At 33.0% G+C, this 14561-nt stretch overlaps 1 protein-coding gene across 3 annotated transcripts in view; it reads right to left on the bottom strand.

The window, feature by feature from the left end:
- Positions 1-1716: 1716 nt before the first annotated feature.
- Positions 1717-14561, bottom strand: part of LOC117108629 (synapsin-2-like) — a 50482-nt gene continuing 37637 nt past the window's right edge. For all 3 annotated transcript variants that reach the window (XM_033250721.1, XM_033250719.1, XM_033250720.1), the window contains 5 exons: positions 8033-8317; positions 5339-5396; positions 4392-4483; positions 3896-4052; positions 1717-1872 (listed from right to left, as the gene is read on the bottom strand). In XM_033250721.1, the coding sequence (XP_033106612.1) occupies positions 1756-1872; positions 3896-4052; positions 4392-4483; positions 5339-5396; positions 8033-8310 (702 nt within the window). In that variant the 5' untranslated portion in view covers positions 8311-8317 and the 3' untranslated portion in view covers positions 1717-1755. The remainder of the gene's footprint in view (positions 1873-3895; positions 4053-4391; positions 4484-5338; positions 5397-8032; positions 8318-14561) is intronic.

Below are 14561 nucleotides of genomic sequence, written 5' to 3'. Positions count from 1 at the left end.
AAAATTTGGGAAGGCCAGATAGCCACATAGTTGCCTCCCCCTTAACTAAACTTAACCTGAAGACATGCATCAAGCCAAAAAGTTAAAAAAACAACATGTAATCAAGACAGCAAAGGGTTTAATTTTTTAAGGTATTAAATTAAATTATGTTTAAATGTGAATACAGTATATTTTTTTAGACTACCACCGATTGTGGTAGTCTATTCAAGAGTAAAATAACGGAAGGTTAAAATGACGATTTAAAGGACAGGTTGTGTCTAAATGGAACAGTAAAGGTATCAAAATCACCATCTAGGCCTAAGATACCAGGAAGAATATAATGAATTAAGCTATCAAAAAACAAAAAAAAAGTTAATAATTTTAAGTAGGAACAATGATCTTTTAAACATGATTCTTTCCAAGATTTACATGTAATTTCCTGGGCAAATTTTTGCACACGTTCAAGTCTACAAATATGAATATCATAACAAGGATCAAATAACTGGCATGCATATTCAAGACGAAAACAGATAAGTGTAACGTATATTTTAATGTATGAGAATCGCAGACAGTGTAGAACTGTCTCTAGATAAAATCCAATATGTGATGTCATGATTCCACAGCTGTTCTAAAGAGTACAATTCTAGCCCTGAACTGTTGTCTGTGATAACAGGATTGTGTATGGGAGAATGTAGTCTAAGTCACTTATTAATACTGTACATAATATTCTAGATTCTAGATCAATTAATCAAAAACTCAAAAATATTGAAGTCATAAATGCTATAGTTAGTTTTCCTATTGATGTGGCATAATTTCTACAACTGGTATACACCAGTTAGTAATGACAGATAGATTCTCCATGTACTGTATATAACATAAAAGCTCAAAAAATAACTTGAATTATTATTAAAATGAAAATTCACAAAAAAAAGGTCTCCAAGAGAAAGATCAATGAAAAGTCTAATGACTGACATCATGCTAACAATTATATAAGTCAAGATATTTCATTCTTGAATTGTAATTTCTTTAATGTGATAGAAAAATAAATCAAACCTGATGTTCTCATATCTGCTTGAAGAAGTCTGCTGCCCTCTGGAGTTCATTATCCATCAAACTTACCTTCAATGAACTCTGTCTTTCGTACGAATTTGGAATATTACACATAAACATTTAAAAGCTCCACAAGAGGAAATTTCTCAAAAACATAGTGAAATATTATGGAAATATGATGAGATATATAGTTTTGCATTTGTAATGGCATTTAAAATGAATAACTGTTTCATTATATTTGGCATTTAGATCTAATCTAAATATAATCTGTATTAATAAGTATTCATAAATTCTGCTGACCACTATTTTCACCATCCAATATTCATGCTAAATACCATAGGTTTAATGATTTAGATATTAGTGATTGTTGGTAATTATTACTGTAACCTTGCTCTATTTGCTGACATCCAGCGGCGAATTACATCACAGAAAACACAATGAATACAATTTCAATGCTAATGCAATAACTATCCAAGGAGAAAACATTTACAAATGCAAAAACAGAATTCTGATTCCCAAGAATATCAAACCTACACTACAGTACCCCAGGCATGGTGAAATGCCGCGATTCCATGACAAATGTCTTCCGTCAGTACAATTGGCATTGACTGATCTGTAGATAAATCTTCATAATTATAACCAGGGGGCGCTGTTGCAAATACAGGATGATAATGCAAAGTGATTTGTATTGAATCTGATCCATACTGTCCTCCCTTTGGGATAGGGTTATAATTTTAGAAGGAAAGGACTCACCATTTCCTTGTGGTTTGGGTAAAAGGCTTGATCGATGAGAGGAAACTTGTCTGCGCCATGTCGGTCCCTTAACTTGATAAGCTGTGCAAACTTTTAATTTAAATGAGAAGAAAAATTAACTGATGTATATCAAAGTGAAAATGAATGTTAACAGAAGAAGGAAAACTTTTTTTAAATTCCATTATTTTATTTAATGTATAATAAATAAACCTTTCAAAGCTGTCAAAGCTATCATGTTTTATTTGAGAATTATCTGAGATCTGTCCATACATTACATCACATCTATATATGGTTAAATACAAATATATTCAACAAAACTTAATAGCACTTTCTTTTAGGGTCAAAAATGATAATAAATATTTCAGAAAAACATAGGTCCTACATATGTCCCTATCAGATTCGAACCCAAGACCTTCCCATTACCATTTGGCTCTACCAACACACCCTTGGATTTTCCTATTGATTTTTTTTAGGATCACATATGGAAAACTTTGTGATGTTTTTTCGCAATTGCCTTCACTGCTAAGAGGTTGACTTCTTTCCATGACTGAATACCCAGGTTAAATAATAATCTTGATGTTAGATGATCGCTTTAGTACGTGTTCTTAATATAGGCCTTGCATGCCAATACAGGATATGAGGACCAATGCTTAAGTCTTATTAATTGTTAATATGATTAGTTAACTGTCAGATTACCGTTATATGTTATCTATTGTTACTATTTTGTTATCTATTGTTACTATTTTGTAGTTCAATCGTGACGTTGGTTAGACGGAGTATCATATGTATCGTTACGTTGTTAGACGGCGTATCATATGTATCGTACCGTTGGTTGGATGTACATATTGTAGGCGTTGGATTATGCTACCATTTTATATTGAAAGTAATAAAGATAACGCATTGAGAAAATCGCGAGACTGTGATGTGATGTTCCATTATTGAATGGAAGAAATACAGTTCATATACACACCATAAACCTACACAGTGAACTGTAATAGGCGGTCAGCAAAGTAGCATATACAAAATTAAATTTAAAGTGCAGTCTTGGTAATGCTTTAAGATTCCTGTGTTTCTTTTTTTTAAATAAAAAATTGCAGGAATCTTAAACATTCTCCTCTCATATCGAATGGGAGTGTCCTGAAATGGTAGCCCAAAACTGGCGTTTGCTTGATCCATCTACCTGGGAAAGACCGTTTGTTAAAAATACACTTATTTGTAGAAGCAAATGTGCATAATTAGGGTGTACACGAATCACGTCAAGTGTGACTATACAAGAAAGGGTATTTATTATACTACATTATTCTGGCTGAACCCTGTTGACATCACATCTAGTTTATGTACGAGGCTTGATTTAGTGAGGTGACCTTTATAAATCCACACAATGCATGCCCATTTCCTATCCTACAAGAAACAGAATGCATTTTTTCAGTTCGAAAATGTGCATATTCCAAATATTTGAGGTGGTGATCGAATTTAGTTATCACTAAATATGTTAAGTAAATATTTACTTTCAAATTCCGTGCGAACCCAAAGGAAAAGTTACTGCATTGGACAACAATACCTAAATTTAGCCTACCGTGTAGAATATTCTAGGCTCTGTTCATGTGCTTAACGGCGTGTGTGGGGGCGTGGCAACTCAGATGCGACAAAGTTTTCCATATGGTCCTTGCAGCTGCTTTGTGGTTGCTGTTAGTTACACATTCCCAGTTTCTCATCTCAGGTCAAAGTTCAAAATCAAGTCAGCTAACCGAAGTAGTATATTTTATTAATACGGGTGTAATTCACACAAGGGTTTGATTCCTTGAAAGCTATTAGCGGTGAATGATTTGTGAATGTTCACCAATTAATTCCAGTGTATGCACTCATTCTCAAACACCTTTGGCATTTTACCATCGATTTTGTTAATGATTATAAAATGTTGGGCACATTATCACTCTCACTATTCATTCAACAACATAGAAAAGGCACTTTGGGGTTATTCGCCCACGTACAGCGACATACATGGGAATTCACTGGCAAGTCTTCACTAATTTTTAAGAGAATTGAAGTTGTCAAATTAATAAGGATTCTACTATAATAAAAAAATATCAAATTGAGGATTATATTATCTTACCACCCAAGGCTTGTCCATGAAATTGTAGATTCCTTCCCAGGAGTTGACGCTACCGACATTGCCAAACTGAAAGCCGATAATTAGATTGCGCCATTCCTCCTGTACTTCCATCCCGCGACCGTGCTGTCTGATAAGTACAAAGTCTGGCTTGAAAGACCTATTTCAAAATATTTTAACAAGGAAAAAAAAAAAACATTTTCAGAATATACATCTGAGGATGACTCAATAAATGTTGAAACATTTGAATCATGGCTGCACTCTTGCCCTCTATAAATATGTTCTAAATAAAATGATTTTTTTTTTAATTAAAAAGAGAAAGATGAAGATAGGAAGGATGTTTGAGAGTTAGAAAATTAAAAGGAAGTTGCAGAAAACAAAATGAAAGATAGAAAAAGATGGATATGGATTAGACATGAAGATATAGAGGAAGAAAAATGAATTGTTATAGATTTCAATGAGAATATTTCTAGAAGCCAATGTTGAGATCTGTCCATACCTCACAACTTTTTGTCCTTGTCGAACTCCTTTGAAGTCAATAGACGTTCCTGTTTCAGTGCAAGATGCGAGATTGATTTCAGCAAATTCACACTATAAATCAAAAAAGAAAAAAAAAAGGATTTTACCGATTGAATAAATAAATTGCTAAATTATGCAGCGTTGTTTTCAGTTGGTAATCAATTTAAGCATTTTCATAGTAAGTCACTAAATCAGAAAAAAATGTTTCCGTCTGGAAGATTGATTTTAAGTTAAGCCATTGATAATTAGTTACTTATAATCGTTTTTACTTCAGCTTTTCCCTTTCAGCTGATTTATTTGACTTACATTAAACATATATATTATGCAAAATGGGAATAAAGAGGATTAAATTTTGAAGTTATTTATCACACATGCTTTCAACTGCAGTCGATGTCAGCTTCAATGGTTGTGTGTGAGGAAAAAATTATTAATACCTTTTAGAATATATGACTCCGTAGCATTATTAAATTGGCAATTACCTGACCCAGTAATTCTAAAGCAATATTAATAATTATTAATTTATTTATTACACTTCATAAATTATTACTCGTCAAATATTGAACAACCAGGGATTGTGAAATTTGTGATCACCTAACTACAGGCAATATAATATATTTAAAATCAACTTTACTCTTGAAGTGCTACTCATATTACATTTGTATGTACACACAATACTTAATAAGGATTTTCAAGGTCCCTTATACTGAGGCTTTGGAACAACCATTGCCAACATAAGGCAGTTAGCTCAGTTGGCAGATTGTCACATAAATTGTACTCAAATGACAATGGCTCAATTCCTCCAGCAATCTTTATTTTCTTTCAACCATTCATTTAATGAAATTTATTGGGCAATTTATTTCAAGTTCCTAGTATAATTTTTAATTATCAATTTAAAAAATGATGGTTATTAATAAATTATATACTAACTTGTTCCACTCGGATATCAAATTCACCATGAATCTTTTTACCTCGGAAATATTTAGCCCTGTGAAAGATGAAGACAACAATAGTATCAATATCAACAACAGAAGACACAATGCCATCACCATAACAATAGCAGCAGCAATAGCATCAACATCAGGAGCAAAAAAAAATAGAATCAGCAACAATAATAACAATAGCAACAACAGATACAACACTACCACACAACAACAGTAGCAGCAACAGCAACAGCATCAGGTAAGAACAGCATTAACAACAACAGAAGCAGCCACAACAAGGCCTAGTATCAACGAAGGCACAGCTAAAACAACAGCACTATAAGCACATCAACACCAAACACAACAGAATTGGCAACAACAGCAGTAACAACGGAAACACCAACAAATTTCAACAGCAGTAACAATATGGCAGCACCAACAACAGCAACAGCAACAACAACAATAGCAAAGAAAATGGCAAAAGCAGAAGCAACAGCAGCAGCAACAACAATGGCAACAGCAGCAACAATGGCAACAGTAGTAGCAACAACAGCAGCAGCAGCAACAACAGTAGCAACAACAACAATAGCAGCAGCAACAATGGCAACAACAACAGCAGTAGCAACAATAGTAGCAACAACAACAATAGCAGCAGCAGCAACAATGGCAACAACAGCAGTGGCAACAATAGCACCAACAACAATTATAGCAGCAGCAACAACAACAATGGCAATTCAGCAGCAACAACAGCAGCAGCAACAACAATGGCAACAGCAGCAGCAATAATAGCAGCAGCAGCAACAACAATGGCAACAGCAGCAACAACAGCAGCAGCAATAGTAGCAACAACAACAATAGCAGCAGCAGCAACAACAGCAGCAGCAGCAGCAGCAACAATAGTAGCAACAACAACAATAGCAGCAACAACAATGGCAACAACAGTAGCAGCAGCAACAATGGCAACAACAGTAGCAGCAGCAACAATGGCAGCAACAACAATAGCAGCGACAGCAACAACAGAAGCAGCAGCAGCAACAATGGCAACAGTAGCAACAACAGCAGCAACAACAATGGTAACAGCAGCAACAACAGCAGCAGCAGCAACAATAGGAGGAGCAACAACAACAATAGCAGCAGCAGCAACAATAGCACCAACAACAGTAGCAGCAGCAGCAGCAACAGCAATAACAACAGTAGCGGCAACAGCAGCAACAGCAATAACAACAGTAGCAGCAGCAGCAACAGCAATAACAACAGTAGCAGCAGCAGCAACAGCAATAACAACAGTAGCTACAACAGTCAAAACAGTAAAAGAAGCACAACAATAATATAAATATTAATGAATAAATCAAATCAAATCAAATGTCAGTAAAAATTATTTCGGAATTCCAATAACATTTCCTAATTTTAAAAATGATATGGCCATTATTCTGGTCTAGCTAATACATTTATAATTTCAATCCAAAGATTATAATTAGCTGTCAGGGAACAAGATACTGAAATTCAACACTGTCAACAAGTTATTATCCTTACAATTGCTTAAGTAAGAAAACATACCCATCACGTTATGACACAAAGATGCAAGTAATTTACAAAAACCCCCTGAGCAAATTCTTGTTACTACATTAATATAAATACAAGATTTATTGCCTGCTATTATTGTCACAAGAAGGAACTGATAAATCTGTCAGAAATAAACGAAAATGCAGGCAACACGTTAGTGCGATCAATAGACCATATGTTCATGTCAATGGTTCCTGAGTCAACATTTTTAAAAACGAATGTCAAGCTGAGATTTTCAATAAATTCTGATGGCAAAGACATATGATTACATGAACTTGACTTTTTTAATAGAGGATGCAGGACAAAAAAAAACTTATAACAAGACCCTGCAAAGAGCAATTACAATTATACTAGAGAGGTGAGCTTGTTGATGACATTTTTTGAAGTCTTAAGGTTAAAGGATGAAGGGAAAAAAGTAGATGAGAAAAAATTTCAGAGGATCAATGTTCTGATGATGAAAGAGCGCAAGTGGGAGGTAGTGCGAACAAAAGTAGTAGAACTGTGTACACCCTCAAAAGAAGTAACGAATACAAAATGGAAAGAGCAGAGACACAGTGGTGTTGGGTGAGCATTTGAATTGAGTAAGTGAGAGATTTATCTCCAATAAGCCTGCATGCTTTTGAGAACAGTGACCAGCCCAGTTATGGGAGCAATACTCCAGCTTTTAGCAGATTTGAGACATACAGAGCCGTAACAGGCGCTCATGATCGAAGAATTTTTGGGAACAGAAGAGAAAACCAAACTTCTGAGAGGCACGTTTTGCAATATCTACAATGTGACTATCATGACAGTTGCAGATTCTAATATCTAATGTGTTTTAAATACCTTTTAATTTACTTCCACGAATCAACAATCTTTGATTGATTAGGGGATAAACTGACTTGTTCAAGCACACCCATCAATATGAGTAGAGAAGGAAAAAGTTGAACCTTGTAGAAAGGTAACACTGAGAAAGAGTTCAGCCAAATTTAAATGACTTTTTCAGTTTTTATACATTTTGTTGTTTAATATTGCCTTCCTATTTGAATTCACCAAAAATTTCACAAACATGCAGAAAATGCTATAATGCCTTGATAAATAAGCTTCAGTAATTTGCTTAGGCTCAACTTTTTGGATTTAAACTTCAGTTTATGCTTACCAAGTGGTATGTTGATCATCTATCACTAATAAAACTTTCTCTTTGCCTCTATCCGAGCGACCAGTCAGAGAACTCAGGAACCCCACCCCAATATCCCTCCGGAGTGGTCCAGCAGGTTGAGCTCCGGTTGCCTTCTGTTCCCTATCTCGCTGTTCCTTTTCCTTTTCTCGTAGTTGTTGCTCTTTTTCCCGATTATCCTCACCTCCTAGGTTCTGAAAATATCCATTTGGAATGATAGTCGCACTGGTGTCAGAAAATCTTCTCCGTAGAAAATTCATGATGCTCCTGGAGAAGAGAGAAATGACTAAATTTAAACAATGATTTTTATCAAATATCTTTAAACCTTTATTTTTACAAATATATAAATTCTCAGCTTTCTGCTGGGACTTGGGTAAAGAAAATCCATTTCCCTTTAAATAGATTTACTTCCATAGCTAATGAACTTAAAGGATAAAATACAACATTTAAATTGCTCAATTTGCCTAAATATTATTAATAAGTTAATGGTTTTAAATTGAAAATTATAATATTTATAATGAATAATGATAATAATTATAAAATTAACAGATGCATTAATAATAATATATTTCCAATGTCTTTGCAGACTCTTCAACTAGCCAGTAATGAATTGAAAGTAAAAATTCCATCATTTCTTTGGTCTGTTCTATTGCAATTTGATAAATTATGATCATTTTTTAAAATGATATTTAAATTATAATTGGGGGTTTTCCATATACTGCAGAGGGTATTCCTATGTGAAGGGATGTTTTTATTTGCCATAGGAAGCTTTCGCCGTGACCCCAGGATGGATTCACTCTTCCATGAATGCCCTATGTTTTCTGCCCAAATTTAGATTTGGGTCAAACTGCATCTTAGATACATTCCCTCACAAAACATAAAATTAAATTGTTATTATTCTATTGGAATCTGTGCCAGGTTAGAAATACAAAGAAAGAAAACTCCTTCCCTTTGAATGAAAATAAACTGTTACAACACATGTAAAAAGTCTGTTTTTTTCAACCTAGATAATCGATGATGCCATTAATATATCTTCAAACATAACATTATAATATTTCACGGAGACGTTGTTTATGTTTTAAGCAATGAACAGTGCAGAAATTTGACATTTAAATGACAAGGTCCAAACAATAATCATTTATATCAATATTTTATTGCACCAATTTCAATAAGTCATAAGTTACTGTTCAGAATCTTTGGGATGACAAGCAATGACTATTTTGTAGAGCAAAGACAACAGACAGTACATAACAAGTTTAGAGGTTAAATACCCTATTTTAATTGAACAATTTAAAAATCTGAAAAATATATTGTGGTGTATGTATTTTGAAATATTTAGCTTGGCTTTGGACGGTTGAAATTAGTTAACTCTTTCAATACTGACCACAGCCTCCATTGCATGATCTTACAGTATTAGATATGTAAAATTATACTAACGGTGTAGAATGCTATCAGATATGTTTACTTCATATCCATAGTGAATAAGTATGCAGCAGCATCCTTAATATTAGTACACCTAACCCACATTATTGTTAGCTAATATCATCAAGTTACTCTGCTTTCAAACTTGATAATCTCCAAGGAGGAAGCTGCAGATTATTTTAGTAATGACAAACACTAGGTATAATTAGACTAATTCAGTCTATGGATAATTAGTTTTGAGATCTGCATAGGATGCGGTCCAACGACTAAATGTGGTGCTATAATCAAGTCTACTACAGATTAACTACAGTACAAAGGCTGTCTGATCTCATTGAATGTTTTAAGGCAGGTTGCTATGTCTTGCTTATAAATTTTGTTCCAGCGGGGGATTTATGTTCCTGATAAGATTTCAAGATCCCCACAAGAGGTGTTCACATCTAAATTAGCCTCACTATGTTTGGAGCAAATTGTAAGAATATACACCTCTAGAAGCATCCCAGAAAAGGTACTTCTACATTTTAATAACGCTTTTTCAAAGCAGTGTACCCACCAGAATGATTGGCTTCTTCCCCGTTGTAAGTCCCACCCAACCCTGCTACCCTCACTGTGAACTGCCCCTATGTCAATTATAAAGAAGGAAGTGAGATACTATATACCATACCATTATTTTATCCTATTTCAGTTCTCATTACAATAAATGCAAGTCTACTTATTACAAATAAACAAAATATTAATATGAAAAAAAAGGAAAAAGTAATCAAACATAATTGATACAGAAATTAAAAGGAACATCAATGATAAAAACAACAATTATCAGCCAATTTGTTGAGTAATTTAGGATCATTCGTTAAAAGCATCATAAAGCCGTCCGTCTTACCATGAAGGTGTTGCAGTTTAATGTGCTGTAACTCAGCAATTACACGTAGGAATATCTATCTTATATCTCCATGCTCATATTAACACTTATAGTAGAATTAGAGCAAAACACATGAACCACAGATTATATATGTACTTGCAAACTGTAAAAGCTGGGATATTATAGTGTAAATTTTTTTTTTTTTTTTTTGTAATTGCGCTGGTGGCAAGTTGTGCTTTAACAAGAATACTGTACTATAAATTTCGTTGCATTATTGAATATAATCTAGTAACTAGTTCATATTTATCTTAACTCCCTTATTTCAATTATCCCTAACTTTTCAATATGTACCATCCAGTCAAAAGAGAGAATGAATACAAAAATATGAATTACATATTTGGGGATATGTCTGGATTTAAACAGACAGTAATTTAAACTATTCCGATAATCAAAATATATTTTTATAATTATATTCTGTAAGCTTTTTTGAATATAAATTTAGATTTAAACTGTAAAGCCTGTTTGTTATAATCTTATGAACTTAATTCAACTTTTATTATATTGTATTTTCTTCCATGGTTTAATCATTTGAAAGCTTAGGAGATAATTTATTTTTTTTATCTTTAACACTTATGTCGGTCTGTGAATTTTCATTCATTCATAATCTAATGATGGATGTTGCTTTCTGAATGTTATATTTATATGTCAATAAAATTAAACAAAAAACAAACAGATAATAAACTACAATATAGTCAGTAAATCATGACTCAATGTATACATTACCTCATTTCCTATATCTTTAATTAGTTACCACATTTAACAAAGATGACATTCAGCAGGGTTTCTCAATTTTTACCCCCTACTCCAAATTGATAATCGGATTCGTAACTATATTAAGAGGGGCATAATCGGTCTCAACAGCTGTTCTAAGCCAATTTAAAAAAAATAGAAAAAAATTGGTGGCACTTCAAATTAAACAATTGTAGTGGCGGACCAGGGAATTCAAATAGAGGGGCCAGGGAGGGATTTTCACAGGTGGAGGAGGAAGGCCACCTCATCCTCACCATAGTTGGGGCTGAGGTAAGAACATTTATGATTATAGCACCTAGATGGCCAGAAATGGTACTCTCAAACTTATAATATAATGAATATAATTTCCTTTTCCCCCATTTTTTTATAATTTTGAAAAAATAGGGGGGTTGGGCTGGGCACCGGCCTTGAATAAACCATTGAACACAGTAATCAATAAATATTCCTCTAAGTACTGAATATTATTGAGGGTCCTGCTGCCCGTTTTTTTCTTCAAAATTAAGTTTGAAAATATTCTAATTATTATTTTTAGGTCTATTTATGGGCCCCAGTGCTTTGCACTGGCTGCACTGCCCGTAGCTATGCCAATGCTGGAATAGAAAGCCACGAACCTCCAATCCGAAGATCCATTCAATGTCAACCAATTAAAAAAAGAACCCTTGGCTTGAATAATCAGCTCATATCAACCATATACGTTGTATGAAATCAATCCGATAATAAATTTTTAAAAAGAACAGTTATATTATAGTAAACACTGCCCTCTATTGATCAAATCTATTAGCTAGTGAAATCTTTGTTCTAAATTTATTATTCAAGACATGAAATGGAGGGGTAAAGGTCGCTAGTTCTGAATCATTTTCACTTGAAGGTATTTTCTCGATTATAATTATACGACTGAGGCTTGGCGTGTGCTATCACATTTTTTTCTGTCCGACTCAACAATATTCAGTTAGGCTTTGATACTGTATGATTGTTTCGTACGCTGATAAAATAAACTGAAATACATCTCTGTTGGATAATCAGACAATATATGTTGCTGCATAAAGTTTAATCAGACATTGTCAGTTCAGCCTGACAGATAAAAATCATATTTTTGTCTGTCAGTCTTTTATCATCTGACTGTAAAACAAGCGCCATGAGCGTAATTTTTCTCGAGAATTGTGCGGTATATACAATTTTATTATTACTGTAATATTATTATTATCAACACAACTGACCATGTTTAACCAAACTCTGACAAGAGTATAGTTAACCTATTCAACAGAGATTATAAAACATAAATTATACCTTATAATATACTAATTGTTATTATACATTTCTAAGTTGCAGATTCCATAGTTCATAAATGTATAGGTGTGCAATACACAGTATTACCACTCAGTGGTTCACATGCTTAAATAGAGTTTTGCCTACAGTTGCAAACGTATTCAGCATTATAGCATTATCCAACCAGTCCCCATTTAACTCCTGGATGGAGAGAAGCAATGCAGATGAAGTGCTCTGCTCAAAGACACAAACAAGTAACCATTTTCAGACTTGCAACCCAGACTTCTTGACTGGTAACCAAGCACTATGCCGCTGCGCCACCTACGATACTTCAGAAGCAAGCATACGGCGCAAGACAGTGTAACCGAACATTGTTGACTTGAATAATTGGCAAATCCATGGCTAATCAAATAAAATTATATTACCACAAATGTCTTTCACTCTCAGTCTGTACAAAGTTTTTTTTAAATGCAGTGAGGTGGTACAGTACTAGCAAATACAAATACAGAAATTACAAAAGTTGGAATAATATAATTAATACAATAATTCCAGATGACAGAAACTACTTTGCTCTAGTAATCTAGCAGTTGAATGGTCTGAAAGACAGGTTACTCTCATTCATCAGCAGAGAAAAGATGAATTATTAGGCAAGGACTTAAGGGGTTGTCACAAGAGAGATGTAAGGCACAGTATAATCAAGTAGCTAATAACATAGTAAAATCAATTTCAAAAATTTACTTGAGGTTAAAATATACAGTTGAACTTGCTTAAGTCGAATCCAAAATGCCATTGAAAAATTGTTCGACTTAAGTAGAATTCGACTTACAGATTGTTAATTAATGGAAAACACAACAATTTGGCATGTAGAATAAGAATGACTTAGAAATTATTCAAGTAATTATGTATTTTTTAAAATGTTTTATATTTTTAATGTTACCATATTTTACTTGTATTCAACGTATATTTGGATGTATCAATATTGTAGATTTATCGTAATTCAGTTTATTTGTGATAAGTAAAGTTTCTTGAATATCTTCATAAATATATCAAAAAGGGCAAATATTAACAAAGACAACCACTTAGATTATGAAGAAATCAATATGTATTCTGTATAAGAAATTTAGATTTTTCTTGGAAAATTCTGTTTACCAATGAGTACAAGTTATATGAACCCAAAGAGCTTTAGCTTACTGAACACTGACAGAAATTATAGTTACCTTATTATTACAGCAAGTGCATTGAGGTGACAAGCAATGTAATGGAACTGGGCCTCTCAATTTAATGCATCAATACAAATAGAGTAAATATAATAGATTTTTTTTTCTCAGTAATGAACTGTCTAATTAGATAGCCTCTAATAGAAATCCTTTAGCAATTAGGAATAAATTATTAGCTCATTAGTTTTATTGATTTGGAGTTATAAATCAATTTTGCAAATTCTTCATTACCAGGGGTAATTTTAAAATGATTGCTTGATGAAGAGAAGATTAAATAGAGGAAATAATCATATTTACATAATAAAAGAGAATCAATATTGTAATACTATTACTATAATAATCATAATAACATTATATTATATTAAAATATCATTTGAAGGTTTGCATGGCAAAGTAATAATATATATTAATGCCTATGGTACAAAACATAGATAGCTCTGAAAAGTACTGTTGTTGGTTGAGAATGTCTCGACATTTCATTTTATATATTGTTTTATTTTATAATAATGATTACAATAATAACAATAACAATAATAACAATAATAATAACAATAATAAAATAAACACATTTAAGCACCATATTACAATAATGATCTTTCTGTTCTAAAAATGTACTCAATTGTATAAAGAAATTTATTATTCATATGGTTTAAAGTTCAATAAGTACTTCCTAGGTTCTTTGTATCAAATATATGAAATTTCAAACGCTAGGAACGTACAAGAAGATGATATTGACTAAGTATTTGTAATCATTGCACAAGGTTCACCATAAGGTAGCTTTTATCTTTCACTTTCCACCTATATATGGATGACTTAACCATGCATCAAATGTCACAAATAAATATGATACCAATAATTATAAAGTAAAATGTCATAGCTGTTTCGGAAAACTTTATGAGTATCTTGAATAAATTTGTAAAATGCATTACAGTGTAATAGT

The sequence above is a fragment of the Anneissia japonica genome, unplaced genomic scaffold, assembly GCF_011630105.1.
Source record: "Anneissia japonica isolate Jap-2015-1 unplaced genomic scaffold, ASM1163010v1 scaffold287727_len1644234_cov201, whole genome shotgun sequence".
Classification (NCBI taxonomy): Eukaryota; Metazoa; Echinodermata; class Crinoidea; order Comatulida; family Comatulidae; genus Anneissia; species Anneissia japonica.
Note: the sequence above shows the minus strand (reverse complement) of the source record. Positions and strands in the feature narration are given on the sequence as shown.